This window comes from Micrasema longulum, unplaced genomic scaffold (assembly GCF_059751315.1).
Source record: "Micrasema longulum isolate JH-2025_06_02 unplaced genomic scaffold, ASM5975131v1 h1tg001050l, whole genome shotgun sequence".
Classification (NCBI taxonomy): domain Eukaryota; kingdom Metazoa; phylum Arthropoda; class Insecta; order Trichoptera; family Brachycentridae; genus Micrasema; species Micrasema longulum.
The window spans coordinates 296,661-311,696 of record NW_028278238.1 but is presented as its reverse complement, the minus strand read 5'-3'; the positions used below and the strand labels follow the sequence as shown (position 1 = coordinate 311,696).

General features: G+C 32.0%; 1 protein-coding gene across 1 annotated transcript in view; it reads right to left on the bottom strand.

Moving 5' to 3' along the window:
* The window catches only part of Atet (ABC transporter expressed in trachea), a 98,182-nt gene that overhangs the window by 44,682 nt on the left and 38,464 nt on the right, over positions 1-15,036 (bottom strand). Inside the window, exon 2 of the mRNA XM_088233022.1 lies at positions 6,047-6,335. Within this exon, the coding sequence (XP_088089148.1) occupies positions 6,047-6,180 (134 nt within the window). The 5' untranslated portion in view covers positions 6,181-6,335. The remainder of the gene's footprint in view (positions 1-6,046; positions 6,336-15,036) is intronic.

The window sequence follows — 15,036 nt, the reverse complement described above, 5'->3', positions numbered from 1 at the left end:
TTAAATGTTTTTCTTTTCTTTTTTTAATATTAAGTTCACAGAATGTTTAAATGTTTTTATTTTCTTTTTTAATATTAATTTCACAGAATGTTTAAATGTTTTTCTTTTCTTTTTTAATATTAAGTTCACAGATTGTTTGAATGTTTTTATTTTCTTCTTTAATATTAAGTTCACAGATTGTTTAAATGTTTTCTTTCCCTTTTTAATATTAAGTTCATAGATTGTTAAAATTTGTTAAAATTTTTATTGTTTAAATGTATACTATGTATTGTTACAAGAAATGTACTATTTTTTTTATGTACCGTCCCAAATGAGTTTTCTCGTACAACTCCTGGGAATATAATATCATGATATTCATGTCTTATATGTTTTATTAATAAATAAATAAATAATAAATAAATAAATAAATCCATGTACGAAAAAAGAATCCTGCAGTTCTTTAGACATATTTCCAGGGGGAACTCTGATAGTTTGGAGAAAACTATTATCTTGGGAAGTGTCGAAGGGACAATGTCGCGTGGACGTCAACTGACAAGATAGAGCGGCACAGTCACTGAATTATCAGAATCATCACTGACGAATGCCTATAGAAGAGCACAAGACCGTTCCAGATGGAGGGAGACTGTCCATAGACGAGCCATGCCTGGAGTCAGGCGTAATCGCCATCTTCAGACATGAGGCGCGGATTGAAGAGAGATTTATAGAATCATTTTGTACAGCGCCCTTGAGGTATTATACTACCAAAATGGCGCTGTATAAGTTATCCATAATAATAATAAAAAGGGATTCGGGCGTTGAATTGTGCAGCCCATTGTAAATTCTCACAAGAATTAGAGTATAGCTAATTTTGGTGATTTTTAGATTTCGTACTGCGGAAGGGCGTTGCTCCAGCTGTTGCTGCCTTGCCCCGGCTCTGTCGATTACACGTACATAGGAAATACATTAAACGCAAACCTGTTCTGGCGGTTTTGGCGCGGCGAGGTATAAAATATACCGCCATCGCAAGGTTAACTAACCACGTGCTGGAGTACCGGAATACGACTAAATTCATTTGTATATTTTTACGTCACCACATATAATGGTATAATATCCTCTACAGATGAGATAAAGACACGATACATTTTATTGATTATTCCCGTTTACGAATACGCGTAATAGAGTTTCACTAGGCTGTGTTTAATGATGTTAAATAGACCGACCGAAAAAAGATTTTCAGTCAAACCCGAAACCGAATTCTGGCTCTGTTTTAGTTTCGCCCGAAACCGAAAATTATTCAATTAAGTTTAAAGTCAATAATGTTTTAGAACTAACTATGCTTTTCATTCGTCTATGCCCAGAATTCTTAGGTCTGCCAACAAACATACCAGTCTTCATAACAAGTTCTCTTCTTTCATACGATTGTTTTAACGTACGAAATAATGAATTATTTTGCCTGAAACCGCATTTGATTCTACAATAAGGTACCTCTCGAAATTCAGGCTTTGCCAACAAAAAAATTAAAAGATTTTGTCAAGCACAGCCTGTTTGGAAAGAGCTATTATAGAGTCGATAAACATTTGCAGGACTTGGTATTAGATTGGCGATTATTGATTTTAATTTATTGATTTTAGTTTTTTAATTTAAATTCGTTTGATAGGTTTAATTGACTAATTATTGATTTATATTTAATTTATTTATATTATATTCATTTATATTTTATAGTTATAATTTATATATTAACGATTATAAGAAATTCGAAAGAATAAAAATAATAATAATAACTGATCAGTGAATCAAATTAAATTATAAACACCTATCTCCCGCTTCCACTCCCACCAAGTCTACTATATTATACCATTATGTCTTTTTACTTTCTTTAACAATAATTTTCTATGTAAGTATATATATGTCCTTCAAAATGCCCATTGGGCGTATGTATAAATAAATAAATAAAGTATGTCCGAATGCTTGCAGACAGGCTGGACTTCCTCCCCAGGGAGTTACTCAGATCTAAATTAGTTGCAACAGAGCGGGAAAACATTTTTGAGAAGGGAATCACCATCTTCAAAGGAATCAAGCTACTGCCTTATACACCATTAAGTGCGAAAAAGGAATGATGATAATATAATTTAGGCCTGTGAAAGCAAAATAATTTTTTAAAATCATAAATACACCTGTCGTTTGACTAGCGTGCACTCTCGTTCACTGCCAATAGCCAACTGACCCGACGATTTTTTTTTGTTTTTGTTTTTGTCTTATTCATACAAACACCGGGACTTGATTTGAGCACAGAGTTAATGCTTTTTATTTTTATTTATTTATCAAAAACATACAAAAATTAAAATACAAATTATCAAGTCCCAAATATATAACCTTATCTCTTAAATTCTATAACATATAAAAACTCTTATTACTATGGAAAAAATAATTGTATTCCCATGTGCATCGAAAATATGTTATACGTAGAAAAATAAAAATTTGTTCAAATAAAAAAGAAAAGCACAAAAAAAAAACAATATAAAAAACCACGTTCTAAAAGCCAGATTTTTAGCATACGTCTTTCTTTTGAGCCTGGTAAGTTTTTTGGTTTTATTATATTTTTAATGGGAGCATATTATATATTTTTGGTATATTGTAGTCTAGTGTTCTTTTTCCGTATTTATTATTGAATTTAGGGAGAGCTAGTGAAATATTCATAATAAAGCATTATTTTTTACAAAAAAAGAACTTATTAAAGTCCCTAATACACGTACAATAGTATCAGTTTTGCTGTCTTTAAAGTAGGTATGAGTCTTAGAGAAATAACACACCACTGGCTTATAGAGTCGCCCATATAGAGAAAAACCATTCTCTGATTATTGACTTCGAAGTTAGCTACAGATTACAGCAATACAACGGGTACGAAAGTACTCGGGTTGAGAATTGCGAGCGCAAGCCGAAACCATCCGTTACACGTTTGTTGTTAAACCAAAAATTTGGAACGCTTTTCTTCTGTGCAATGAGGGACTTCAGCACTACGAAATTGGATACAAAAATGTTTTATTGCGCGCGGTAAAAATTAGAGCATTGACTTGTAGGGCAATATTTCTTAAAAGCGTACGAAAAAAAAATAAAAACGCACTACTGTAAATGACGTCACTGGTTCATATGAACCATCCAATGATATGAGAGCTTTGAAGGATATCCGGTTTGGTCACCGTAAACAAACCAATCGGAAGAATTGTCATAGAACAACCTCTGACGTCACACGCGGAGTTATTTCAGAAATACAAAACTTTAAAAAATCACAGCGCTGATAATACCTACGATATATAAAAATAAAAAAATTATATTCTATTAACAAATAAAAAAATTAAAAAAGACACTGAATTTCCTCATTGAGCTAAAGGGCTTCTCTAGTAAATTATTTCTCTGAGGGAGGTGCTAGTAATATTTTCATGTTCTTACGAGTATTATATCGTCCAGTAAGTAAATAAAAGCTGTTCTGTGCCTGTAGATGTAGTTAGTCGGAGCTGATGTCTTACAAAGGCCAAACGTCTCACTTTCATGCGCTTATATGTTTGTGTATCCAAACTAATTAAACTCGACACTGGCTTTAGATGAGCTTCGCTACTAATTGATTAATCTAATGGGGGTTGTATTACGTTTCTACAAATTTATTGGTTTGCTGTGCGTAAACAAAATATCATGTTGCAATTTTCTTTTTTTTAATTTTTCAAAGGTTAAATAAAATAAAAAATGGAACGAGAGATATAAAATGATAGGATTAGTAATAAGGAGAAAAACAGTCTCAAAACTCACTGTACAAGGGTTTTAAATTGTGCAATGAGTTACCCGAAGAAATAAAAAAAATGTTAATGTTATTTTGAATCTAATTCGAAAATACATTATTGATAATTTTTCAAGTTAAGGTATTATATAGATATATTTAAAATAACACTTTTGATTTTTAAAAGATAGCTTATTAATTTATAATCTTCAAATTTAAGTTCCTAAATTATAATTTATTAACAATGTTTGATTATGTCCAAATGCTTGCAGACTGGCTGGATTTCCTCCCTAGGGATTAAATTTATTTCAACAGAAAGGGTAAAGATTTATGAGAAGTGAATATGGAAGTCTAGGCATACTTAGGGCTTACGACCTGTCATTGGCTGGTTTAAGTGGCCACTTTACACTCTGTGTAACATTCACCATTCTGCCCATGTTTGAACATCCAAATTTTCTCGACTCTTCCATCTGTTGACTTTTGTGAAGTAAAAGAGCTGAAACCTTTATCACGTGGATGAGATTAACAGAGAGAAAATAATGTTTTCCCTCTCTGCTAAAATTAATTTAAATATGAGTCGAGGTCGAGTCGAAATGTGGATGTTCAAACATGGGCAGAATGGTAAATGTTACACAGTGTGAAAAGTGGCCACTTAAACCAGCCAATGACAGGTAATAAGCCCTGGAAATGCCTAGACTTCGATATCCCATTCTCAAAAATGTTTTCCCTCTCTGTTGAAATAATGTTTAAATACTTTATTAATTTAAATTGTGTACCTTTTATTAACTTATATCGGTATTCGTAATTATTATTTTTCAAACTTCTTATAATTTTAAGAATATAGCTAATAGTGAAAAATGCACTCCTATTCTATCCACTGCAAAATATATATTTTTAAATTTTAATTATTTGTAAAACAACAGTAAATTTATAAAAAAATCATATTATAATATGGTGTATGAGTCCAATTAAAATTTTTCACGACTATATTATACTTTTTGTATACATACTAATGAACAGATCCCTTTTTTCTTTCCTTGGTTCCTCTTTCTCTCTTCTTCCAAACACACTATCCGATCCCACATTCCTCATCATTTAACATCGATAACATAATGTACGTTTTTTATATTTTTTATTTTACTATAGTTAATATGTGCAAGCCCTATCCCCCAATTAAAATACAGCTGTTATTTTTTTAAGTGGGTTTTAAAAAAGTTATCTATGTACCTATCTTTTGGTATATATTGATGTTTTTTTAAGTACAAAATTTTGACCAATCTCTTCTTTTTGATCAATCTGTTTTTTTGGTTGGCTGGAAGATATTGCTTTTAGCAATAAGTCCGCCAAGGTACTTATTCTTTGTACTTGAAGTTTTAAATAGATAAACTACCTCATTAATTTTTTGTTTTTGCTACTTTTGTGTAAAATACATGTCTATCTTTATATTTATATAAGTAAAACATGTAAAGAGCCTACAAGGCTTTTTGCATGTTTTACAACGATTACAACGTATACAAATAGGATAAAAAAATTACAAATTAGATTCCTAAAATGTTAGTAAGTAAAACCAACACGATTACTTGTCAAAATGACTACAAAAATCTTTTCCCGATATGCAATGTTTTGACGGTACAGAATATGATATACTATCGCCTGGTAACAGAGGACTTCATGGATTTCTACAAAACGCCGATGCAAGTGAAAGGAAATTTCATAGAGCAAAGAGCTCTAAATGCGTATGGAGAGAGGACCAGGGCGTATATACTCCCTCGCATAGTCAATAGACTCCCGGACGAAATAAAGAATAGTGATAAATAAAAATAAACTAAAATTTGTTTTAAAAATATTTTTCTTAAGTTTAGTAAGTAATAAAAGGAAACCAAACAATTTAAAACAGTGTTAAAAAAGGGTTTTATTTATTTTTTTAAACTTTTATTTTATTGATATATTTAAGATTTTTTATGTAAACACTATTAAATTCTGTTACCAAAGTATTTAAAGAGAAAAACCCCTGCAAAAAACTGCTTTTGCAGTTTGGCGGAATTAAATAATTGTTCAAAGAATGCTTATGTAAAAATTTACTATAAAAAAAAGCATTACTTCGCATTATTCCAACAGAAGTAATATAGGTTACTGATGATGGAGCTATTAATTATTCAACACGCATAGTCGGGTAAATAAATCGACAAGTGCGGCCATTGTGATTGAGCTGCTTGACAAGAAATCCAAATTGCATTCTCAAACACATTCTCCTATAAAATCGAAATACCAGTTCATTCAAGTCTTAATGTCACTTACTGCAGGATCCCGCCATTGTTGAGGTGCTCGTGAGGGGTCGGGGAGCGCACGCGGGGGGCGTAGGCCACCCTGCCCCCTCGCTCGCCCCTGTCCCCTCCGCCCACCATGATCTGCACGTCCTTGCTGTCCGCCATCTTGCACTAACACGCCACTGGCGCCCCGGACGGCGTCGTTATTCCAACACGCAATATGTCCGCTATAACAACGCCTTCGACATTTTCATTGTAAAGTTGCACTTTTGATGAGGTTATTATTTCAATTTTGGATCCTGCGAAACATGGCGACCAATCTGGAACAAACAGAAACACATACGGTCAATACATTATTTCAATCAAACTATTGTTTATAGCATGTATATGTTTCTGAAGCGTAAGACCGATCATCATTACTAAGAGTATGTTTTTAAAAAATCTAGATACGCCACCATGGATATACCAATCCAGTGCCCTATGCATTATCAGGTGCGATACAGGGAATTATGATGATGATGAAGATATCGGTCAAAGTAACAAGTATGGGGAACAGGATACCAAAATGACAGAAACAGACTACAAAGACAGCAAAATCAAATATTAAAGTAAATGAATTCTTATCTAGCAGCAACTAAAGAACTCTTTAAACAAACTAAAAAAATAAATGTACTGAACTAACGTGGCGCAGTTTCGGCTAACTGTGAAACTGGCGTCGCGGGTTCGATTCCCGCCAGTTGCAAGAAAAAAATTCAAGAAAGATTTTTTTCTCAATTGGTCCGAGTGTTGTGGTGTATTCTTTATAACCCCTTATGTCCTCTTTTCCACCCGCTGACAAGCCTCTAAATAGAGTGTTTATCACCCTGCGACTAGTTTGTTATATTGTGTAATACTGGCCATTATAATTTATTTTTAAAAATCGCTACCAGGGTAAAAATTTTCGATAAAATTTGAAACAAAAAATCAGTCGCACGTGTTCTGTCAAAAGTGTTATTTAGCTAAAGTACAACGTTTTATTTTTTAAAGATTTGAAGTTATAGTAGTTTCCGCAACTTTTATTGTTATAGAAAAAAAATTCATAAGAATCGTTATTTCTTGTATGTTTTAACCTTAAAATGCCACAAACTAAAATATGAAATTAAAACTTTAAAATTGTACATTTTTCTTTTTCATTATTTTTCCTAGCATTTTCATAAAAAAACATAAATAAAAATATGTTTTTAGTTAGAATTAGAAGAAGTTGGGCATTGATGGGTGAAATATTATTACTAATTACCACCTAACATTTTCATATTTTCCAAAATAGCAAAATCTATAATTAATTGTTATTTAACAAAAAAAAGATAATTTATAAATACAGCATGACAAATTTGGCCATTACAGTTTAATACATCATTCCATGTTCGCGCCCTAGTTGGAGCATACGGTGTCCACAAAGCGACTCCATGCATCTCTATCTGCTGCCAGCTCCTGAGCGACCTCCCAAGTCAGATTCGCGTCCCGTGGTTCTGACATAAACTGCCGACGAACAGTCAGCAGCGGACGTCCAGGAAGGACGTCAGAACCTGGTGCCTTGTAATGTAGGCAAGTGTGCCTACGGCTCTCAGGAGGCATTCGCAGTACATGGCTCAGCCACAGTATTGCCTCCGCTTGATGACAGTTGTCACCGGAGTTTGCTACGTTTCTTCTCTTATTACATCATTCATTACAAAGTCAAACCACCGCCTACCCAAGATTTTTAAGACATCTATTTAAAAACATAAAAATACGCATATAGTTTTATTACACTTTTATTTATAAATTTTTACCAGTGACCGGGTTTCGTCATCGTCCGACTGGTGAAAGACTAAACAAATTTCTATGTTATGTACAAGTGCCAGCAGATGTTGTAAATCATGCTTTGATCATGGACCCGGTCACTGGTAAAAATTTATAAATAAAAGTGAAATCAAACTATATGCGTATTTTTATAATTATAATTAAAATGCAGTCCACCAAGAAATGTCAGTGGAAAAACTCAATCTTTTCTGTTATATTCAGACATATATTCTAAAAACTCCGTATTTTGCTGTTTTGGGCCCTAGTGAGATGCCACGATTCGCATATGTTTAATTAAACGAATAAATAGTTTTGAGTATGTCCAAATGTTTGTAGACAGACTGGATTTCTTCCCTCGGTAGTTATTTGGATTTAAATTTGTTGCAACAGCGAGGAATCATACTTAGCAAATCGGAAGCAGTATACATATGTAAATGAAAAAAAAAGCCTTTTGCAAACGGTAAATTTTGGAGTACCCCAAGGATCCATTTTGGGTCCAATATTATATATTTTATACATTAATGATTTGTCACTGTACAATTTCAAGGGAAAAATTATTATGTATGCCGACGACATTGGACTATTCTATAAAAATCAAACAGACGTATTAACAAACAATGACATAAACAAAGACCTAACTATGTTGACTAAATGGACAAACACAAACTTACTTACACTTAATGAAAAAAAATGCAATATTATCCATTTTGAAACTAGAAAAAAATGTCATAAAGTAGATGCTTACATAAATAATGAACGACTTACTGAAATTGAACATGTTAAATACTTAGGACTAACAATAGACAGACAACTAACATGGACAATTCATATCAACAATTTAATTAGCAAAGTGGCGACATTATCGAGTCTTTTTTTAAAAATCAAAAATTTTATTCCAAAAACGGAAAAAATTCTAATGTATGAAGCCTATGTAAAAACTAAAATATGTTATACGCAACTATTATGGGGAGCAGGATATCAAAAGACAACAAAATAAAATATTAAAGTTAGTGTATGACCTTCCCTATTTAACTGCAACTAGAGAACTTTTTAAACAAACTAAGCAATTAAATATAACTGAACTCTTTCAACTAGAATCATTAAAATTTATCCATAAATTAGCCACTAATGTAATTGTAGACGAAGAACTAAAACTAGTAAAAAATTGTAGTCAACATGGACATAATACGAGAATATCAGACAAATACCATATACAACTTTCTAAAACAAGACAAGGACAATCAAGACTAATGAACCAGGGACTGAAATTATATAATAAACTACCAGACAAAACTAAACAAAAGACTCAGACAAACTTTTCAAAAGACGTAAAAAATATTATCTTGAACAACAGAGTATAAATGAAAAATGTGTATATTATTTTATGTAAAATGAATGTAATAATCCGTAAGGGTTTATAAATAAATTTTCAAATAAAAAAAAAAAAAAAAAAAACAAATTCTAATAAGGGAATATGGAAGTTATGACCTGTCATTGGCTGGTTTACGTCGCCGCTTTACACGCGGTTTAACATTCACTATTCTGCCTATGTTTAAACATACACGTTTCCACAACTCTTTTGTCTGTTGACTTTCGCGAAGTAAAAGAGCTAAAACCCTTATCATGTGGGTGAGATTCTTCCGGCTGAACCATTCCACATACCAGGCAACGCGCCTGAAAACAATTTTTCAATTGTGATTTCAATGTGGATGTTTAAACATAGGCAGGATGGTGAATGTCACACGGTGAGTTAAATGGCCATTTTTATTCATCCATATTCCGTTCTTAAAAATGTCTTCCCCTCTTTTGCGGTAAATTTAGAATCCATAATTGATAAAATAATTATTGTTTAAAGCGGAAAAACTAACCTTATAAATAATCAGAGTATGGTAATAACAAATTGCAAATAATTGCACTTCTGCTAAAAAAGAAATAAAAATGCTTTTGTGACAAACGTTCTCGTTTCAAATATTATATTTTTGAAATAATAAAATTAGGAAAGAACTTTACACAACTATATATACGGTTCTATCTAAGTACCTACACAGCTAGGATTTTTGTTCTCGATGAAAAATATAGTTTACATTGGCAAAGAAAATCATTTTTTTTTTATATTCAGAACCGATAATTCGAAGATAAATTATATTATACTCAAATTGAGACATGAAAAATCTAATTAAACATTTTTGAGAGGGAAAGTTTTTTTTCTATTGCATTTTAAAGATGTTTTTTTTTTCATTAATCGCATATTTCTAATCCAAATAATTGACTGTGACGTATCAAAATACTAACCTACGATCTACCAAATAAACCAATTTATCAATACATGTAATTTACAGGGACGAACGTATATTGACATTACCAATAATTAGAGTAGTGAAAAAATCAAACATCTTTAAAACTAATATGAACTTTTAACGACGCCACATTTTTTTAATCAAAATTTTTCAACAACATGTTTTTCAAAAATCAACTTCAAATATTTCAAAGCTTTCTATTTCTTCAGGAAACTCATAGAGCTTCAATCCCTTGTACAATGAGTTTTGAGACTCTGTTTTTTTCCTCATTGGTAATTATTTTATCCCTAGTTTCATATGTGCGACATTGTTGGTTGAATTTTATTATATTTTTTATCCCCTTAATTATTTTATGTAAAAAAATTGCTACATTATTTTTTATTTGTTGCTTTGCTGTGATCCAATTTCTTTGTGAATGCTTTCTACATTTTTTTATACGCCTCCACTCGTTTGCGTGTGATTTTGGCTCTTAGAAACAAGAATAAGAAATTGAAAGAATATACTTTTCTGAGAACGACAAAAAAATAAACCATATCAACGAAAAAATATTATATAATGTGAGGTATTTAAAATCAGTACGAAAGAGTTATGTGACAATAAAATATCATTACTGTCAGAATTAAACGTAAACATAACATGAAATTTTGGGCCAAAAGTAAAAAGGGACATTTAATTTGACTTACTATTTAGATTTGTCAAATAACATTAAACAATAAAACAAATAAAACAACTTTATTTTCAACCACTAATTTTTATTTTTCACCTACCGGTTTCAAAGCAAACAAGCTTCTTCGTCAAGGTTAATGTAACTAATGAATTGATTCCTTTTTTATTTTTATCATGTTCACTAAATACTACACATGGACCCAATATATTTTTAAGATTTATTGGGTCCACGTGTCCACGTGTCCATTCAAATCAATATTTTATATACGAATTAATAAACAAATACAACATTACTGACTAATGGGTAAATTTTATGATATAAGTACGTAGTACGTATGTATATCTATGATCATATCTACTAAAGTAAGAACATTATTATTTCTTGTCAGCATCCCTACTAATAAAAGTCACGCACGCGCCCTATGGACAGAGTCGCTGCCTCTAATCATGTTAGGTCGAACCGCAGTTCAAGAGAAATTAGGACGAGCGCCATCAGATTTGGTATATACTCGTAGACCCACGTTGAGGCTTCCATGAGATTTTTTCGTGGACAGTAAAACGCAAGAGGTAGACACCCTGTCATACAAGCAAGCTAAAGGAGCATTTAAAAATGTCAGAGCTGTCCCGGCGTCAAATCACAGTACTTTATTTTCCTGATTGGTTGAAAGAAATTGCTGTTTGGCAGTTAGCCCGCTAATAAATAATTTATATTATGCACAAAGAGTGAAATAAATTAATATGTAAATGAAATTATTAACAAAAAATAACCACGAATTGTACAATCTCATTGCCTGCTTTACCTCAGCTAAGTACACCTTATTCTAACTTAAATCGTAAAATAAGCACACACATGAACAAAGTTATTAGAGTATAATAAGTTGTTTTAAATTACGTGATAAACATACATCACGAAAAAAGCTCCACAGAGCTTTCGCTTCAACGTCTCTACCCGCGTAAAAAACTGTTTACTGATAAGCAAAAAGCATTTTGTTTTACCATTAACTTTCATACCCAGAGCTCATTTTGCCAAAACATATACGAATAGAGTGGCCCACAAATTGTCCTACTAATATTTCGTATAATCCTTTTTTATTTGATCGAATTTAGCATATTGCAACAGAGATGAAGAACATTTAAGAGGGAATATAGAAGTCTAAGGTTTGTAACCTGTCATTGGCTGGTTTAAGGGGCCAATTTACACTCTGTGTAACATTCACCATTCTGCCAATATTTGAACATCTATATTCCTTCGATTGTTCCATCTTTTGACGTTTGTGAAGTTAAAAAGTCAAAAGACAAACGTCAGCAGATGGAAAAATCGAAAGAATATATTATAATATATGTTAAAATACAGGAAAAATGGTGAATGTTACACAGTGGGTAAAATAACCACTTAAACCATCTAATGACAGGTCATAAGCCTTGTAGATGCTAAGACTTCTATATTCCTGTCTCTAAAATGTTCTTTATCTCAGTTGTAATATTTTTACTTGTTTTTTTTTTATTTTATTAACATAAACGGCAAATCTGCCTTGTATAAAAATTGATAATATTAACATAATTGGCATAATAATAATAAAAACATAAATTACGTTTTACCTAATATTAATAAAGAAATATATACCTAAAAATTATGCAACATATTTAGTAGAAAGTTTAAGAATGTAAAAATCAAATTAAATTAAAATTATTTTTAAGTAAAATAACAAGAAAATCGTTAAGTACTGTCTTATACAGCTGGGCAGCTCCCAAGGGGATTGAATTCAGTCCTTGTCAACAAAAAGTTTTTTAAACTCAAAACATAAACATTTATTTGGATTAGGAAAGTATTTTTTCTTCTGCCGACCGGTAATGTTTACTTAATATTATGCTGCGTTTGGAGCTAATAACTCAAGTATTTTGTCTTGTAAGGGTGGGAAGCGTAATGTGAGATATGTACAATATTTAAAACCAGACAGGAGTGGACTAAAGGAAATATTGTTTATTTGGATATAATTTCTTTTTCTGATTATGAATAGCTTTTTTAATGACTAAGATTTACAAGTTATCTAAATTAATATTTTATATTCAACATGAAGAACTTTTAATCCAGTAAATATTCCAGTCAACAAGTCTATAAATACACTAGATTAAAAGATGTTCATGTTAAAAATAAAATATTCAAATTAGACACTATGGAAATCAAAGAAATCAAAAGAAGCAATAAATAATAACAAACAAAAATAATTAATAATCAAATAAACAATATTATATATTATATTCCACTCCTGTCTTTAACAAAGACCGAAGCCCCCTCATCCCACACATTATATTATTATTATTATTATGGATAACTTATATAGCGCCATTTTCGTAATAAAATACCTCGAGGGCGCTGTACATAGTGATTCTATTGTTAAATTAATTTAACTGAAGCTTTTAAATTTGTAATTTAATTAAAACAATTTATTTTGTTGTCACGTGCTACGGATTTATTCAAATGATTTAGAGAACAAGTGGGTTTTAAGTTTTTTCCGAAACATCACTTCACTTTCACAGCCTCGCACCTCTGCTGGGAGAGCATTCCATGCCATAGGGCCTGCGACCGCAAGTGCGCGTTCACTAAATTTAGTGCGCTGTTTACATAGGGGTATAATAACTTTTCCTCTCGCCGTAGACGTAGCTGATCTAAGCGTGAGACGCCTGTCAGCTAGTTCATCTGGAATGCATAGTTCCCTTAGATATTCCGGAGAAGAGTTGTGCAGTGACTTATACATAAGCCAACAGAGTTTGTATTCGACCCTCTGTGGAAAACGTAGCCAGTGTAGTTACCGAAGTAGAGGAGTGATATGACTGAACTTAGAGATTCCGAAAATAAGTCTCGCTGCGGCATTCAATACAGATTGTAGGTGAGTCATTTTGTTCATTGGTTGACCTGCATAGATACCATTACAATAATCGACTCTAGACACTACAAACGCATTTGTTAATTGACGGGTGGCATCAACCAAACTTTTGCGTATGCATTTAATTTGTCTCAGCTGGTAGAAGCATGAATTTATCGTTCTTCTAATTTGAGCCTCAAGGGATAGGTCAGAACTGAGTAAAACTCCCAGTAGTTTGACGGTGGGTAAAGCGGTACTCCCTACATTGGGTAGAGCCGTATCCTGGATCAAATTCTGTCGTCTGGCTGAAGCCACCCACAGTTGTTCAGCTTTTGATGGGTTTAATGTTGGTCTGTTTTCAGCCATCCAGATTCCTATTTTTTGATGCATCCATCAATTAAATTGACAAGCACACTTAAATAAATCTGCGTATCATCTGCATAGCAGTGATACCCATACAAAGACAAAACACTACATGACAATAAGACTTGACTTAATACCTACCAGGGGGAATCATGTAAAGAAGCGATTATGCGCAGCTTACCATTATATTTGACTATCCATAATAATATTTTACGGAACTTTATTTACAGAAAAACAAACAAATAATTACTTTTTTTTATAAATCATTGCCAACATTTGTATTTTTCTCTAAATATAATTAAAAATATTAATAAATCGCACCCAGCGCCAGAAACGAGCCAAAGAACTAGCCGATTACTTCAGATATTTCGTCATACATATAAGTAATATATTTTGAACAATTTAAAACACAGCGGCGGGATTTTTCTCCTAAAGTAAACTTGCAGATTACACAAATTCTTTGAAGATTCTCGATTTGTAAAACAGTATTTCAAACATTATTTCTTAAGGACTATTTTTCTTTGAGATTATACTTTTGACATATGGCTCGCAACATATGTGGCGTTCGACGCAGCCGTTTTTGGCATTATTCATTTCTAGAACAAATCGGCCAATTGACATTTCAATCGTAGTGAAAATACCTAATACTGACAGAATTTCAAATACAAATACATACACATATTACAAAAAAATATAATAATAACTTATCCTAAAATCGATGTAACAATCAAATATTATTACATAAAAATACATATATTTCAAAGGGCATCTGGACAACACGATTAATAGTATAAATGTACATCTATGCAATATCTCGCAGCAGTCTCTTGCAATGGTCTCTTCCCTTAGACAGAATACAGACTTGTACACTCTTTCTGAAAATTACTTTCCTTTTGGAGAATATAATATGTTCATCCAGAACATTGAACACTCTTGGGGCCACACAAGAGAAATTCCTCTGAGCAAACGTTGTACGTGTTTTTGGAATGAAATAATTCAAATTACAGGAAAAC